This window comes from Pteropus medius, unplaced genomic scaffold (assembly GCF_902729225.1).
Source record: "Pteropus medius unplaced genomic scaffold, Ma_sr-lr_union100, whole genome shotgun sequence".
NCBI classification, from domain to species: Eukaryota; Metazoa; Chordata; class Mammalia; order Chiroptera; family Pteropodidae; genus Pteropus; species Pteropus medius.
In genome coordinates, this window is record NW_024348533.1 from 5896463 (window position 1) to 5912269 (window position 15807).

General features: G+C 53.1%; 1 protein-coding gene across 1 annotated transcript in view; it reads left to right on the top strand.

Moving 5' to 3' along the window:
* ADAMTS2 (ADAM metallopeptidase with thrombospondin type 1 motif 2) overlaps positions 1–15807 on the top strand; it is a 204940-nt gene that overhangs the window by 109388 nt on the left and 79745 nt on the right. Inside the window, 1 exon segment of the mRNA XM_039880269.1 lies at positions 12999–13201. Within this exon segment, the coding sequence (XP_039736203.1) occupies positions 12999–13201 (203 nt within the window).

The following is a 15807-nucleotide window of genomic DNA, read 5'->3' on the forward strand; positions in this document are numbered from 1 at the left end:
GGTGGCTGGGCGCCCTGTGTCGCCCAGAACACACACAGCCACGATGGTGGCCCCGGCACCCTTGCAGGGCCAGGCAGGAGTGCCGTAAGCATAGACCCCGACCAGGTCACATCTGCTTTTAAACCGAAAGAAGAAATTCCAAACGTTTTAAAGTAGAGCACGATGGCGCTTGTGGTCTCAGCCCACCCAGCCTCCTGGCCTGTCCTCGGGGGCCCTTTTGGTGTCCAGGACACCCAGGGCCCAGTGAGCTGGCCCTGCATGGTCCTCTCTGCAAGAAGGGTAGCCCTTGGTGGCCACAGGACCCAGGTTTGGAGTGCATCTCCCACTGCCCCCCAACTTGTTAGGAAGGACACCTGTGAGGCGGCCTCATGCATTAAATTTACAGAGTTTAGCATTTGCTTTGATTTCTCATATCCTCCCTTTTCAAAATGGGGCTGATTGAATTAAACTCTATCAACACCTTAGTCTGACGGGATGTTTGGTGCTGTGTGGGGAGCAGGGCCAGCGTGCCTTGGTGTCCACCAGTGGACGCACAGCAACTCCAGATCTCCCAAGAGTAGGGGGGTTCCCCTGCCCTTCTCCTGGATGATGGCAGGCTGCAGTCTTTCTGAGGCAGGGAGGATCGTGGGAGAGGGAACTGTGGGGTCCCCCAGAGCTAATCAGTGGCCCCCAAGTCCCCAGGCTTTTGAACCCACTGAGCTCACATGGAAAGACAAATGAGATGAAACCCCAGTGTCAGCAGTGTGAGATGGCCGTGGCCTCCTAGTACCCTCCCCCGTCTGCACCTTGGGATTCACCCCCAGGAGAGGTGCCTGACAGAGGAAGACAAAGAAGAGGGAGGGCTGACGTGTCCCTGACACTTGCCAGGTTTCTGGGCCTAGCAAGATGCAGAAAGAGGGCAAGGGAATGGGACATGGGAAAGGGATGAGTGTCACCCCATGTGGAGCTCTTCTCTGGGCTGATCTAAGGTGCCTGTGTCTCTCCTGCCCACACCAGAGAGTCCTATGGATGTCCCCACTGTCAAAAGGCCCTAGTTCCCAGGGCCACCCTTCCGCCCTTCTGGCCCCAGGCATTGGGGAGGCCTGGGGGCAGTCCTGGTCACTCACTTCTGCTCTTTGACCCAGGTCTGGGAAGGGATGGATGCAAAGACCAGTAGACAATGGGTGACCTCTCTTGTCAGAGGTCCTGCCCCTCAGACTTGCCCATTGTGGGATATTTGGGATCTTCCAGTCCCATCTTCCTGTAAGTTTTCAAGTGGAAGGGCCTCGCGCACGTGCACCCCCAGAGCGTGCACTTAGTAGCAGAGGTCACATGCACGCCTCCCCCCCAGAGCTGTGCAGGGCACCAGTAAGTGCGGTGGCTCTGAAAATGGATTCATGGTGTCCCTCTCTAACAGAGCAGCACACACCCCATTTAGAACCTCTAAAAGTTCCAGTTCATAGCAAGGCACCAACAATACCAGACTCACGAACCCTTTGGAGGCGCCAAGTAGTGAAGGCTACCTAATGCCGCAAAAGAAACATTCTCCCATTTCTCCCTGGCCTCAAGTGGCCCCACCAGAGGCACAGGTGCAGTGAGCACAACCAGATTCTGGAGGCAGCACCTTACTGCTGCTCCTGGCTGCTGTGAGGCCATGGGCAGAGCTTGACCTTCCCAGACTTGTCCCTCTATCTGCACAAGAGGGAGTCCCTTCCTGCCCTCGGGGGTTGCTGTGAAAAATATGGAAGCTGGGTCTGTAAAGCCCGATGCCTGATGTGGCCGGTGTCATCTTTGTCTTCAATAGGGGTGGGGGGAGAGGGGGCCTTTGCCCATCTTGCTGGTGCTGAGGATATCTAGAACTCTCCCTCCTGGGAAGGTGGCCCATCCTGCATTGTCACTCTGAGTCCCTGTGTCCAGGCCCCAGCACCTCCATGTGTCCAGGCTCTGGGTGGGATCGGGAAGGGTGTGGGAGGTGTTGGGGGAACAGGGGACTGTCCAGCCCTGAACATTCACGCATGTCCACATGGGCTGACAGGGGAGAGCCTTAAGCGGGGCTGGGCAGCGTTCCATACCTCTTGCATTTGTTGGCTCTAAGTTTCTCCCAGAGCTCAAGACCCACATCCTGCAGTGCCCTCGTCCATCCAGCATGACACAATACTCAAAATCTGAGAAGGTGAAGGGTCCAGTAGAGGAAACTGAGGCTGGCGGCTTCCTCAGAGCTTGGATTCAGAGGAGCTGGCTGCTGGTGGGGCAAAGGCAGAGGAGCTGGGGGCAGATTCAGAGACCCTTATGGTGAGGAGGGTTGGCTTGGCAGGTGGGGGAGAAGCAGCCCTGCTCCTGGGTAGACCTGGGTGGACACAGGTACCAAGCCCCGAGGTGGTTGGTGTAGCTGTAGGGTGGGTTTGGGTGGTGGAGATGTTCAGTCCTTGATTCTGACTGTGGAGTGCCTGAGGGCCATTGGGGACACTGCTAGGTGCCCACATCCAGGACTCCAGCGCATGTCCAGGGCTACTGACAAGAACCCCAGCCTGACATGCACGTATCAGCCGTGCATGGGTGTTGGCCGTCAGCACCCACTTGCCAGCTTCCCACTTCCCCCACCTTCAAAACGAAATCCTAGAGAATCCTCCCTTCTGCTGGAACTGTTGGGTGTCTGTGTTTTGTTTTGAAGTTCACGGTAAATGTTTTCATTAGACGATCTGCCAGTTTCAGTATTGTATCCAGCCATCTGGCCGCTGCATGCTAGGGAGCAGCACTGAGGAGGCAACGTGCGGCCGGCACCCCTTTCTGCTGCTGACCAGCCCCAGAGAGGCTGAGTCTGGTCTCCGTGACCCGCCCCGTACAGGCTGTGCTCAGGAGCTTGGCCGGCAGGACCAGTTGGGCACTCTGCCCTGCCCTCCCCAGCCTGCGGAGACCCCAGGGACCAGATCGTGCATCCCTGGGGATGGGTGGGCTTCAGAAGTTGGCAGGAAGGTGGCGTGGGGACAGAGGAGGGGAACAGACCGGTGAGGAGGAGCCTAGGCTGCTGCGGGGGGTGCGGAGGGGGGACAGAGCAGCGTGATGGAGCTCGTGGCACCCTCTGGGTTTGGGCTATAGATGGTGAGCTCCAAGCTCTGCTGCCTAGAGCCTAAGGGGCTTGAGGACTCCTGGTCACCCAGCACAGCCTGCTGCCTTGAGCCCAACCTCAGTGGCCTCAACACTTCTGGGCGCCAGTGGCATTAGGCAGATGGTCCCCTCATTTCCCAAGGACATGTATCTGGGCAGGGCAGAACCAGAGCCTGGCCCCCCTCCTTCAGTCACACACCTTAAGTCCCAGCAGACTTTCTCTCTCCTCCATCCCCTCTGGGGTCCCTCCAAAGGTAGGAGGTGAAGCACAGGGCAGAACAGGGTGGCACTGATGCTAAGAGTCTCAGGGTGCTCTGGCTACCTGACAAACGGTGGCTGGAGCCAGGGCAAGTGATTGTGTGTGTACGTGAGTGTGTGCATGAGTGTGTGCTTTTAGTGTGTCTGTGCATGCGAGTGTGTGCCCATGTGAGTGGGTGCTCGTGTCTGCATGTGAATATGTGCACACATGAGTGTGTGCATGTGAAAGTGTGCATGTGCGTGTATGCACATGTGTGTGTGCATGTGAGTGTGTGTGTATTAGGACTCTTGTAATTGCAAGGGACAGAAATCCAAATGAATTGACTCAAAGAGCTGGAAAGTTCAGGGTATATAAGCTTCAACCACAGCTGGACTTGGGACCTAAACAGTATCACCTGTTCTCTTCACCACTCAGCTTTACTTTTCATGAGTGGAGGAGGTGCCCAGCTTAGCAATGCCAGCAAACAGAGACGAGAGCATGTCTTCCCACATGCCTGGCACTGGGGTCCATTGATCTGCCTGGGCTGGGTGGGCACTCCTGGAGCAAGATCCGAGGTCCAGTGGGTGGTGCCCCTGAGCCATGTGGCTGGGAGTGGGGAGGGGGTTTCACCAAAGGAAAATCAAGGAGCAGCACCCAGAGGACGAGCAAGTCACCAGGTGGCACAGCTCCGGGTAGCTGCATTCATCTCCAACAGGACAAGTGGGTCTCAGGCAGGCTGGGGTGTTCCATGTCCACCATGGAGGGGCATTGGTCACTCCGGGGGTGCACACTCTGGGGGTGGTTTCTTTCCCCTTCTCTAGAGCCCCCGTTTCCTTCCTGAAGTGCTGGGAAGGTAGCAGGCATGGGACTCCAGGGAGTTCTTACCGATGAAGTTCGGTGCAGTGGTGACCCCGATGGATGACCGAGGTTCGCCAGGCCCCAGGAGCCCCTCCCTACTCCTCCACTCCACCTCCATCTGCCGGAGTTGCAAAAATTCATTTCAATTCGGTAATAAAGTTATAAAGGGCAGGGATGAAATAATCCTAATGAGCTTCTTTTAATAAAGCTCGCCAGAGGGGCTCTGTGCTGATGGCACCCGTGGGGCTGAGCTGGCTTTCTTCTTCCCAGAGCCTCAAAGAGCCCGCCGCCTCCAAACGGGGCTGCTGCTGTGTCCTGATTATGTTTCTACATAAACATATTTTATCTTAATGATCATCTTTAAAGGAATCGGCAGTTACAGAAGGATTTTCTCCTGGCTGTTGACAAATAGAGGGCTGACTTTCCTCCAGATGACCTCCCCTGGCTGGGGGTGCAGCATGCTCCCAGAGGCTGCCGGCAGCCAGGACTCTGGTGGCCCTGGGCCTGGCCTGCTGCCCTGCCAGGGCCTGCAGAAGATGTGGGAGAGCTGTCGGGCACTCTGGCCTGGGCCTTTGCTCACTAACATCGTGGCCTTGGTCTCGTTCTCTAAGTCTTACCCTTCCCTCCTGCAGAATGCTCTGCAAGGCAGTTGTAGAGATTTGAGCTTCAGGAATGAGCACTGCGGAAGGGGAGCCACATGTCATCCACATGCTTGATGGGTGGGGTGGCAGTAGAGGCCAAGGTCTTACCGGCATGGGCAAGGGGCAATCGTGGGGGATTGGGGGGCCCAGAAGATACACCGGCATTGGAGTCTAAAGGTGGCCCAACACTAAGATCATAAAAAAGCATTCAGCCGAATTTTCTTCTAGCACTTCTGAGACTTCATTTTCATCATCCCAGGCCACCAATGTGCCTGGACTTTATTTTGGCTTAAGGCGTGAAGGCAGGATCGGGTCGTTTCCCTCTCCATCTAACCAGTTGTCCCAACACCGCTAAAAAAACAAACCACTTAATCTTCACCACCTTCTCTTTCTTCTCCCCTTTGCCCTGCAATGAGCAACCATTTTGAGGTCATCGAAGGGTATCTTTTTGCCAGTGTATGTTTTTGCAAAATTGGTGTCACTTCTTGAGTGTATGTGGGTTTTTTTGAGTGTGCGTTTTTAATTGATCTAAATTGTTTGCATTGTACATCTCATTCTGTTTCTTACTTTTTCCACTCGGCACTGTTTCTAAGTTTCACTCATCAATGTGGACATCACACTTCCAACCTCTTTATAGCACTGTGTGGCATGTACCCGCCAAGTTAGCCTCTCCTCTCACCCACTGATGATGCCATGTTGCCTCCAACTAGCCCCAACCTACCTGAGCCAGGCTGCTGCAATCAACAACGTGGGGACCTGTGCGAACATGCCCGTCTACACCCCTAGTCCAGGGGAGTGAAAAGTGGTCCACAGGGTAAGAGTCGGTCCGAGTAGGGGACTGGAATATCCTATCGACCTCCTGTGTCTTTAGGACACAGATCCAAGAAGGAAATTCCTGGGCCGCCGGGGGCTCTTTCATCTACGGTGTAGGGTTCTAGCTGAGTCCTTTCAGTCTGAGAATACCTTACAGTTGTGGGAGATTTTTTTGAATTATTTCATGAATTCTTTCTCCTCTGTTTTCTCCTTTCTCTCTTTATGGAGCTTCTGTTACATGGATGATACATCTCAGGTCTGGTCCTCTAATTTTCTTTTTTTTCTATTGTTTGAGTCTTTGTCTTACTGTTTTATGTTCTGGGAGATTTCTCAGCTTTATTTTCCCCATCCTTCCACAGAGTTTATCATTTCTGCTGAAACTTTTTAATTTCAAAGAAGTCTTTTAATTGTTCCCATCCTGTTCTTGTTTAGTGGATGCAGCATCTTCTTCTTGCTCTCAGAGCTTACTAACAGTAGGTTCTCCCACCTTCTTGTGCACTCTCTGTTTCCTCCAGTTTCCCCTTTTTGGTTATTTTTCTTTATCTTGCTCTCTACCAGCCATCCCTGGGGCTCATCCCTGAGGGCTGGTGAGCCTTGGCGGGCTGCTCATGGGTGAGGTTGAGCAACAGAATAGGTGGCTGGGCGCTTAATGCATGTAAGTGGGGAGAACTGTGGACGCTGACACCGCCTTTTGGTCTTTGGTTGGTCACTGTCCCTAGAAAAGACCCCTCCCAGTCTCCTGCCTGAGGGGTAAAGGCCTGACCACCAGCATTCCTGGGCTGAATTGTGGAAGCGGGCTCGAGTCTCAGTATCCCTTCCGTCCTCTCGTTTGTAGCATCGTACCTCTGCTCTCAACTCCCCGATGCCTGCGGTTTGAGACTTTTCCTTCCACCTTTCCGAGAGGGAATGAGCTTTCAGAACAATGCCGGTATTAGTTACTGGGGCTGTTACTACGGCACAGAGTGTGTGTGTTGGGGGATTTGGTGTTAACCATCAACTAGTCCTACTTACGTCTACCTGCCCTTCACTCCCACCTGCAGAGGTCCTTGGTGGCTTTGGAGGGTTCTGTGATGCAGCCAGAGAGGGGCTTGGCTCCCCTCATGGCCAGCTTGGGATTCCACTTTCTCAAACATACCATCTGCTCTGCAGCCCCCAACAGTTCTGTTATTCTTCCTCTCCTCTTCTCCCTGTTTCCGTAGGCTTGTGATTAAAAAAAAAAAAAATCCCTTTACTAAAGTTGTAATGGGGCTCCAGGACGGGGCAAACCTGGATATATGTATTCAGTCCACCCACCGTTTTGACCCAGAAGCCCCTCAGGTGCTGAGACTTCGTTTCTGGATTTTGTGATCATTGCTCTGTCTTTTGTGGCACCGGTGCCGCTATGTTCTAATCCATATTATTTCGTGATATGTTGTTAGTTCGAGGGTAGGTGCTCCCCTCATTATTATCCTTTTTCAATATATTTCTGGCTATCGTCTTATACGTTGTCTTCCAGTTGAACTTCTGAATTATTTTACTAGGTTTCAACAATTCTTTGATGGAGATTGTGTTGAATTTATACATTAACTTGGAGGAGAATCAACTTGCAACCTAGAGAATGTTACTTGTCTCCATTCGTATTTTTTGAGAATTTTAGCCTATGCTATATCACTCTTTGTGTGGTCTTTATACGTTCATTATTTTTGTTTTTTCCTAGATATTTTGTGGGGTTTGTGGCTAGAGTCGATAAGCCCTTTCCCCATTCTATTTCTTAGCTGGTTATTTCTACATACAAGAAAAGTATTGTGTGGCCGGCATACACATTGTGTATGATATGAGAAACGTCCATTCCTTGCAGGTTTGGTAAAACACTTCTATAAAGTCTTCTGGGCTTTTCTTTGACTACTTTTCCAATTTCTGATAAAGTTTATTCAGGTTTTCTGCTTGAGCCAACAATTAGAATTTATATTCTCTATTTAGCCCTACCTAGGCTTATTAGAACCGTGTGCTTAATTTCTGCTATTGAGGATTTGGGGGCCTTCCTTCTGCTTGTTTTCTCCGATTTCCTCTCTGTGGTAGTGACAGGGCACGATTTTTGAGTTTTCTTTTTGTCTTCATGTCAGATTTGGAACTCATTCCACATGTGCTTGAAAAGAGCGTGTTTTCTAGTTGCTGGGCTTCAATATGAAGTTGTTTTAGTAACTCAAATCCTCTGCAGCCCCACCCACTGTTTTCTCTAACTCATCTGCTGTTCTCTGGAATCAGTGTCTTGAAAAGCACATAGAACTCTGGCTTCGTCTACTTCTCCTTGTATCAGGTTGAAGCTTTGTTACGTGCATCAAGTTTTATATGTTTTACATCTTCTCAATGAATTGTTTATCAGTTTGTCCTTTTAATGTCTTGGGTTATACTTTACCCGTAAGTATCGTCATGCCTGGTTTCTTTTTGTTGGCAATTACGTGGTATCTCTCTTGTCGCCCCATTTGTGTTAACTCCTCCTGGGTCATTTTCTTTCAGTTCTGCCTGTGCAGGTAATTTACAGCTGGCTTTTGTGCCAGCTTCTGCTCCTCTGTCAGTCACCTCACTTTAGCTCCTGCTCCCCGACTCAACCTGCCTTCCCGGCCCTGCTGCACCTGCCTTTCCTTCCAGCCCAGCTCCCAGCTCTCAAGGAGACTCCTGGATCCCTCCTGGGCCCTGTCCTTCTCTCATTGTTTTTCTGCCTGGCTCTTAACCCTCATAGCCTTGCAATTACCTGTGGAGCACTGGGGAAACTGAGTCACACAAGACCCCATGGCTCTGTCTTCCCAGGGGCCTCCATACAAAGGGTAGGAAAGACAGTTAATGCTCAAGCAAATTCACGAATGAGGTTAGAACTGCAAATGGTGATGTGTTCCCTGAAGGAAGAAACAGATTGTGTCAGGGGGACGCTGGGGAGGGGAGGGCCTATTTTAATTTAGGATGAAATAGGCAAGTTCCCCAAGGAGGTGACTTTCTAGCTGACACCTGAAGGATGAGAGGGAGCAGAGCCAGTGAGAAATGAGGGGAAGATGGTTCCATGCACTGGGGACAGCAGTCTTCCCCTGTCACTGAGAAAGGCTCCATGCACTCCTTCACCAAGGGTGTACAGCTGGCTCTGTGAGGGAGGCAGACGGGGTCAAAACTTGTCCCTGAGTCCAGCGCAAGAGGCAGTGGAGCTCTGCACCATGGACTGTGGGCCCCCTTCCCTCTGAGACTTTTGAGGGACTCCTGCTGGATCTGTGGGTGTGTTAAACTTGGGTAGCAGCAGCAGAAAGGGCACCCCAGGTGAAGATGCCTGCACAGCATAGGCCTGGGCATGCAATTTGCACAGGGACAGCAAACACAAGGCTCCCTGAACCCTGCCACACGATGCTCACGAGGCACCTGCAGACTCAGAGCCCTGGGGTGTCTCTTCTCTGGGCCAAACATGCCTCTGTCTACCCATCTCAATTTCTCCACACTGTCCCTCGATGCTGGAGGACAGGGCCCACTCGGGCACATCAGCAATGCTGGATCCCAGGGCCCGGGCTCCTCCTCGGTGGTGTGGCTTTCTGAGTCACTTCATCTTTCTGCTGCTGGGGTTTTGTGACGCTGAAATGGGACAGTAATGAGGATGATAAGAAGCCTTCTCCTCACTGTGGGGTCGATGGCTCCTGGGGGTGGTGGATCTTTGCCACTGTGAAGAGCTGTGCATGTGCCCTGCGGGGTAGAAGTGCTGCCCTGTGCTCCAGTGGCTGTGGATGAGCTGGGCCACCGTGGCTGGGACCTGCTCATTCCCCTGGAGCACAGGCGCTTTGGGATTCCCTGGAGGCAGTCCTGCTCCCTCAGCCATCCTCTCCCCAATTCTGATTGACTGAGAATCTGTCCAATTTCTAGAGACTAAAACTGGGGACAGCTCTTGGAAGCTTCCTATTGTGTCATTCTTTGCCTGAGACATGGGCGAAAAGAGTCCCAGCTGCCTTCCAGAAGGGTCCCCAAAGCAGGGAATGCCAGGAACTTAAGTCCTGTGGTTAACTACTGAAAAGAGACAGTTCTGCCACTGAGGCCTCTGCTCGGGGGCACCTCGCCTGCAGTAGCCGGTCTTCCCCAATGACCGGGACCAGCCACCTGGGGTAACAACTCCTCCTTGTGCTGGAGGCTGTGCAGAGTGCTGCCAGAGTCAGGCAGCACTGAGAGCTTTGCTTCTGGGCCTGGGCCAGTAACGAGGGCTGGAGCAAAGGTCCCGGTGAACTCCACGCCACTACGCTTAGCAGGCTGGCTGCGAGCTCCCCGGGGGCTGGGGCCAGTGCGGATAGAGTGGCAAAGAGCCCTCCCTGGGCACCAAGGGACCAAGAGGAACAGAGGTCTTTGGACAAGGTAGGCGACCCCGTGCTGGTGGACAGCCCCGGAGGCCGTGGTTGGTGTCAGGGGATTCACTTGGCAGCCAATCCAGGACGAGGGCAGGAGCCTGCTACTGGCCGAAGTTCCCTGTAGCAGGACTTGGCTTAAGGGACAGATCTGCTGGGACTGGGTGTGCTCAGGGTCTCTGCACAGCTTCAGTGGCAGGATCAGGCCCATCATAGGAAAATGGGGAGACATCCAAGGTTGACAAGGTGGAACGTCAGCCTGGCTGCTGGGTCCCGTCAGCGCTCATGTGGCCTGGGCTTGGCAGACCCCACTCACTTGGGGCTGCTTCTTATATCTTGCCAGGCAGGGCTGGGGCTCCCAGGGTCTGGGTAGCAGGGTGGGGTTGGCGCTTGCCGGGAGCCCTAATGAGCCCCGTCTTCCTCTCCTCATCTGCATTTTGACCTTGGCTTTGGGGTACTCTACAGGGGCTGGGCCTTGTGGGGTTGAGGTGTTCTAGCACACAATGTCTAAGTCACCCTCCAAAATAACTGTGATTAAAGCAATCAGCAATGACAATCACGCTTGCAGGGAAATGGATGTTGCTAGTGCACCTTTAGAAAACTTTGTTTGTAATGGACCTGTAACATGCAGTTTAATCAAAAACCATGCTCATTTGGCAGAAGCAGCTACTGGTTATGGCCCAGCTAACTCTGGCCCAATGTCAGCCCCCTCACCCTCCCACAGGGACTGTCGAGAGGGGTCGCTGATTCCCTGGGTTAGGGTGGGGAGACACTCTGATGACCTTGGGGGCCAGGAGGGCAGTGAGGGCAGCGGGCCAGGTGGCCTGAGGATGGGGTCCTATGTGTCCTGTTTCCATGTGTGACTGTCACTCCACAGCCAGTGCAACCCCCCTTCCTGCCTTGTGACCCCATCTCCTAATTCCTCAGAGAAGCTGGCCATTCTAGATTTTGTTTAATGAGATTTCTCCCAATTTTGAAATACTGTCAACCTGGTAAGGTATTTTTTTAAACACCATGTGGCCCTAACAAGTGCCTCTGTGGGCTGGTTTTGCCCAGGGACCACTCGTCAGTGACTCTGGGCTCAACAGGGGCAGAGGGTAACATCCAGCCTCTTCCCCAGGGAAGAGATATTTTATGGAAATTACCATTTTTCTGCTTCCCAAGGTGGCTCTGAAGGTGAGCTGTCTCTGCTTGTTGGAAATGCAAAGAAATAAATGTGTAAAAATAGAGTAGCAATTCCTCAACCCCCCGTCAGCTTTAAGTAGCCGGTCTCTCCTCTGGGAGAGGCAAGGTTGCCCTGAGTCATCTCCAGGCAGCCCAGCGGGGGGGTTAGCTGCTCGCCTGCCTCCCCAGGCTGCCTGGGCAGCGCCTGCCATGTGCGTGTGCATGTGCGTGTCAGGGGTGCACAGAGGACTACAGGGCGGTGGGGGAATGAGGACCCCAGGAAATACAGGAATGCAAGCAGCGGCTTCGTCTTGGCCCGACTTACTCCTCTTCTCCATGAAGGCTCCCTCTGCTTCTCCTGCACCCTTGCACCCCTCTTTTCCTTCTTGCTGTCTATGCAGTGGCCCGGTTGCAGGTTTGTGCCTCAGACCTAACAGACAGCAGGTGTGAAGGAGAGAGCTCCTGGCTGAGAGTCAACCTCACCGGGGGGTCCATCAATCCTCCTGTCTATAAAATGGGGACGATAAACACACAAAGGGGCCTGTTGTCCGCACTGGGTCAGTGCAGGACCAGATGGTGGGCAGGACCGGGCGGTGGACCAGCTGCCCTACCTGGCTATGAGTGGCCATGCTGCTCTCGGAGCCCTATTCTGCCTCCGGGGTCTGTTGTGTGGCACTGTGACATATAGGGAGTCCCTGTCCATGTCTGCAGGAGGCAGCAGACAAAAGGCTTTGGGGCCAAGTGAGCAGAATTGCTCTGGAAGACCCTTGGGAGGTGTCTGCAGTGGCATTGACAGTTGAGCTGGGCTCTCAGCTCCACCTTAGCAGTGGGGCCGTAGGCCTGGACACCATCTCCTGGGTTGGTGCTGTCATGATGACCTGAGGACCAAGGGCCTTCCAAGGGTAGGAGTCTCTGATAACCCCTCCCCTCACACACAGAGAATGCCCAGGAGAAGCAGGACCCTGAGGTTAGGCCATTCAGGGCGGGACCCAGGGCCAGTGGGAAAAGGCGAGAGAACCAGGGCAGCAGCTACAGTTGTTCATAAGGCAGGACAATGTCCTGGGGGCCTGGGTGTCTCATCTGAGGCCCCTCAGGCCCCACTCCCCCACTCTGGGCCAGTGGCCAAGCCTGTGGGGGCCGGAAGTGAGCCTCTTCCCAGGTGGACGGTGAAGGAGCTACCATGAAAAGGGCTTGTCCTAGTCCCTGCATGATTCAGTCAGGCAGCTACACCTGTCCTTGGCCTGGGGCCAGGTGCAGCCATGGGTGCCCCTGAGGGGTCTTGACCATGGAGTTGGGGTGGATGGACCTGGCCCAGAGACCAGGAGCCCTGCTTCCATGGACTGAGCAAGAGGTCCCAGAAGGGAGCTGCCCAAGGAGACATCGTAGGACAAGCACCACCGGGCCTGGGCCTCAGTGTCCCCAGCTATGACAGGGGTGGCTACATTTGGGAGACCAGCTCTTTGGCACCTGGATAGCCCTTCTCAAGTGTTCAAGTGTGTGAATAGGTGAGAAGAGCTGGCTCTGCCCACACCCCCTCCTGCCTGGGCAGCCCAGTGTCTCATTTGTCACTGGGTGCCAGACCTGGGCCCTGTGTTGGCCGAGGCAGTGGTCTGTATGCTGCTGGGTCTGAGCTGATTAGGTGTGCAGTGCTGCCCTCTCTGAAGCTCAGTCCATTCTTCCATAAAATGGGGGCAAGAATGCCCTTGGTTTGAAAGTGCCATGAGTTTTCAGCAAGGTGATGGCCAAGTTGGTGCTGGGCAGGTACTGAGTTGCATCTGAGTGGGGTTTTGTGCTACTGCAGCCGTGTCCCTGGCAAGCCTGGGCCGCTGCTGCAGACTATGTCTTCTGTCTTCCCAGGGGCCTCGGCTGGCAGCCTGGACAGCCTCAGCCTCAGCCTGGGCGTCCTGGAGGAGCACGTGAGCAGCTCGCGGCGCCGGGCACGCAGGCACGCTACGGACGACGACTACAACATCGAGGTCCTGCTGGGTGTGGATGACTCTGTGGTCCAGTTCCACGGGAAGGAGCACGTGCAGAAGTACCTGCTCACGCTCATGAATATCGTGAGTGGGGGTGGGACAGGTGGGGCGGGCACCTGGGCTTTCGCAGTTTCCTGGTGAACATGGGGTAAGAAATGTGATCACAGGGACATTCTGGGTCCTCAGGTGAGAAAAGGTGACCTTCCGACTGACCACACTGAACCTCAGTTTTCTCATCTGCAGGTGGGGGTAATTCTCACTCAGCAGGCCTGTTTACCTGCTAAGGCAATTTTTTCACAAACTCCAGTCACTGGTGTACCATTTTTCTTGATTTTGGCCATATCTGCATTGTACCTGGAATGTGTGTTTTCTTATAGAGCAACTGACTTTTTTAAAACTTAGAATTATTTACTGAGGAAACCTCACCTGATGTAAAGGTGACCCAAAGTGAAACGTAAAGCAATGTTGCTCAGCCTCTGTAGACAGCCCTGCCGTCTGCCCACTCTGCCCCACAGCCACTCCATTTAAAAAGATCTGTGTGTTTGAGAGGGGACAGACAGCCACTGAGGCCTCCTTGAGGTAGTCAGAGGAATTGGAGATTGAAGAGTGGACCATTTCTCCCTTGAGGCTGAACCATTTAATGGGACATCTGTGTGCTACCTAAGTCTTCTGGGCATGAAGGGCACCTGCCCCTGGTCTACCTGATGCAGAGAGATGAAGGGGTCGACCCTGCATTCCAGGCCCATACCCCTGCAGGAGGACGAGGATGCTGATAGACTGGCCGGTAGAGGGCGCAGCCCCACCTCTGCCTGGCGCCTGGTCAGGGTCACTGTGGGGACGTGGAGTGTCCAGCCGCCAAAGTGCAGGCTCTGGGGGCAGCATTAAGCTCAGCTGAGCCCAGCTGGGAGAGTTGGGGTGGTAGGGCGGAGCAGGGCGCGTCCTGCATGTGGACCGCTGGTGGGGAGGGCAGATTTGTGGAAGGAAGCAAGGGGTTAGAGGTGAACGAGGAAGCCCAGTAATGGGGCCTTGGAAGGCAGCAGGGCCGTGTGCCCCAGTCTTACAGGCCTTAGTGTTCGCATCTTTACAATGGGTCAATAATTTCCATCTCAGGGGTTGTTGTGAGGGTTAATTGAGATGACAGAGGTGAACGTGCCTTTCAGTGTCTAAATAAAGTGTGGCTTTGCTATCGTGAGCATGACGATATTTAATTTAGCAACGGCACATCTAGAATTATCCTCTAGAGGTACTTTGAAGATTCTGTTGTTAGGGTGTCCCTGGTGAACTGTTCCTGAGGCTGGTGGAAGAAAGTCAGCTTTTCCCAGGTGTGGAGGGTCCCACTGTCACATGTACCTCGTGCCCCATGAGCCTGTAGGAGGAAGTCTAGAACTTTCTCTTAATGTTGTCCGTTAACCTCAGTTTATTCATTTACTCCCTCATGATCTAACTGTGCCTCAATTTCAGATAGGTTGGTTAGTTTCTTGACAAGCACAAGAAATAGAAAAATTCTTAAATCGAAACAACTTTTTTAACAAAAAAAAGGATTTTAGGAGATAATTGAGGAGCTGAGAGAGAGGAGTAGGGCCTCGTCTTTTTCCCTGTCACCTCCAGCAAGCGTTCATCAGATGCGTTCCTATCCCAGGCACAGTGGCTGATGCTACAGAGGCAAGGGCCTGACAGGCTGTCCGGGGCCGGGGACTCAGGGTAGGGGGCAGTGGAGGTCTGCACCTCTGATCTGGGCTGCGCCTCCCTCTCCAGCGCAGTGTGGTAGAGGAGATGACATGGATGTGTCGACTTGACGGTTAACGCCCTCCAAGGCTCTGTGTCCTCGTTCAGGGCAGCACACACCTGGAGAGAGCCCTGGGGGCTGAACTAGGACACGTGGAGCCCTTAGGGGGTCTTGGGGAGGAGCGGGAGGGAGGAAGCATGACCTGGTAGAACGACGCTGTCAACGATGCTGTCTAATGGGGCTGTCCTCTGTGTGGGGAATGCTCAGGTTCTGTCCTGTCCAGTTCACAGCCACCAGCCACCCTGGCCTTTGAGTGCTTGAAATGTGGCTGGTGTGATAGGAGAACTGGATTTTCAATTTATTTTTTTCCAATAGAATTTTTTAATTTTAATTAAAAATGTTTTTAATTGTGGTAAAAAAACATATAACATAACGTTTACCACCTTTGCCATTTTTAAGTGTATAGTTCAGTGACATTAAGTATATTCATGTTGTCATGCAGCTGTCACCACTATCCATCCTCAGAACACTTTTCATCTTGCAAAACTGACACTCTGTCCCCATTAAACACATGCTCCCCTCCCCCTCCCCCAGCCCCTGGGAACCTCCGTTCTACTTTCTGTCTAGAAGGTAGACTGCTTTATGAAACTGACTGCTCTAAGGACATCACATAAGTGGAATCACACAGCCTTTGTCCTTTTGCGACTGGCTTATTTCACTTAGCATAAGTCTTCGAGGTTTATCTATGTTGTAACACGTGCCAGGATTTCTTTTCTTTTTATTGCTGAGTAATATTCTGTTGTATGGTGAGGCCACGTTTTGTGTATCCACTCATCCATCGACGGACCCTCGGGTGGCTTCCACCTTTTGGCCATTGTGAACATGCTGCTGTGAACCCAAGTACACAATATCTATTCCAGTCCCGCTTCAGTCCTTTTGTGTATATGCCCAGAAGTGGAATTGC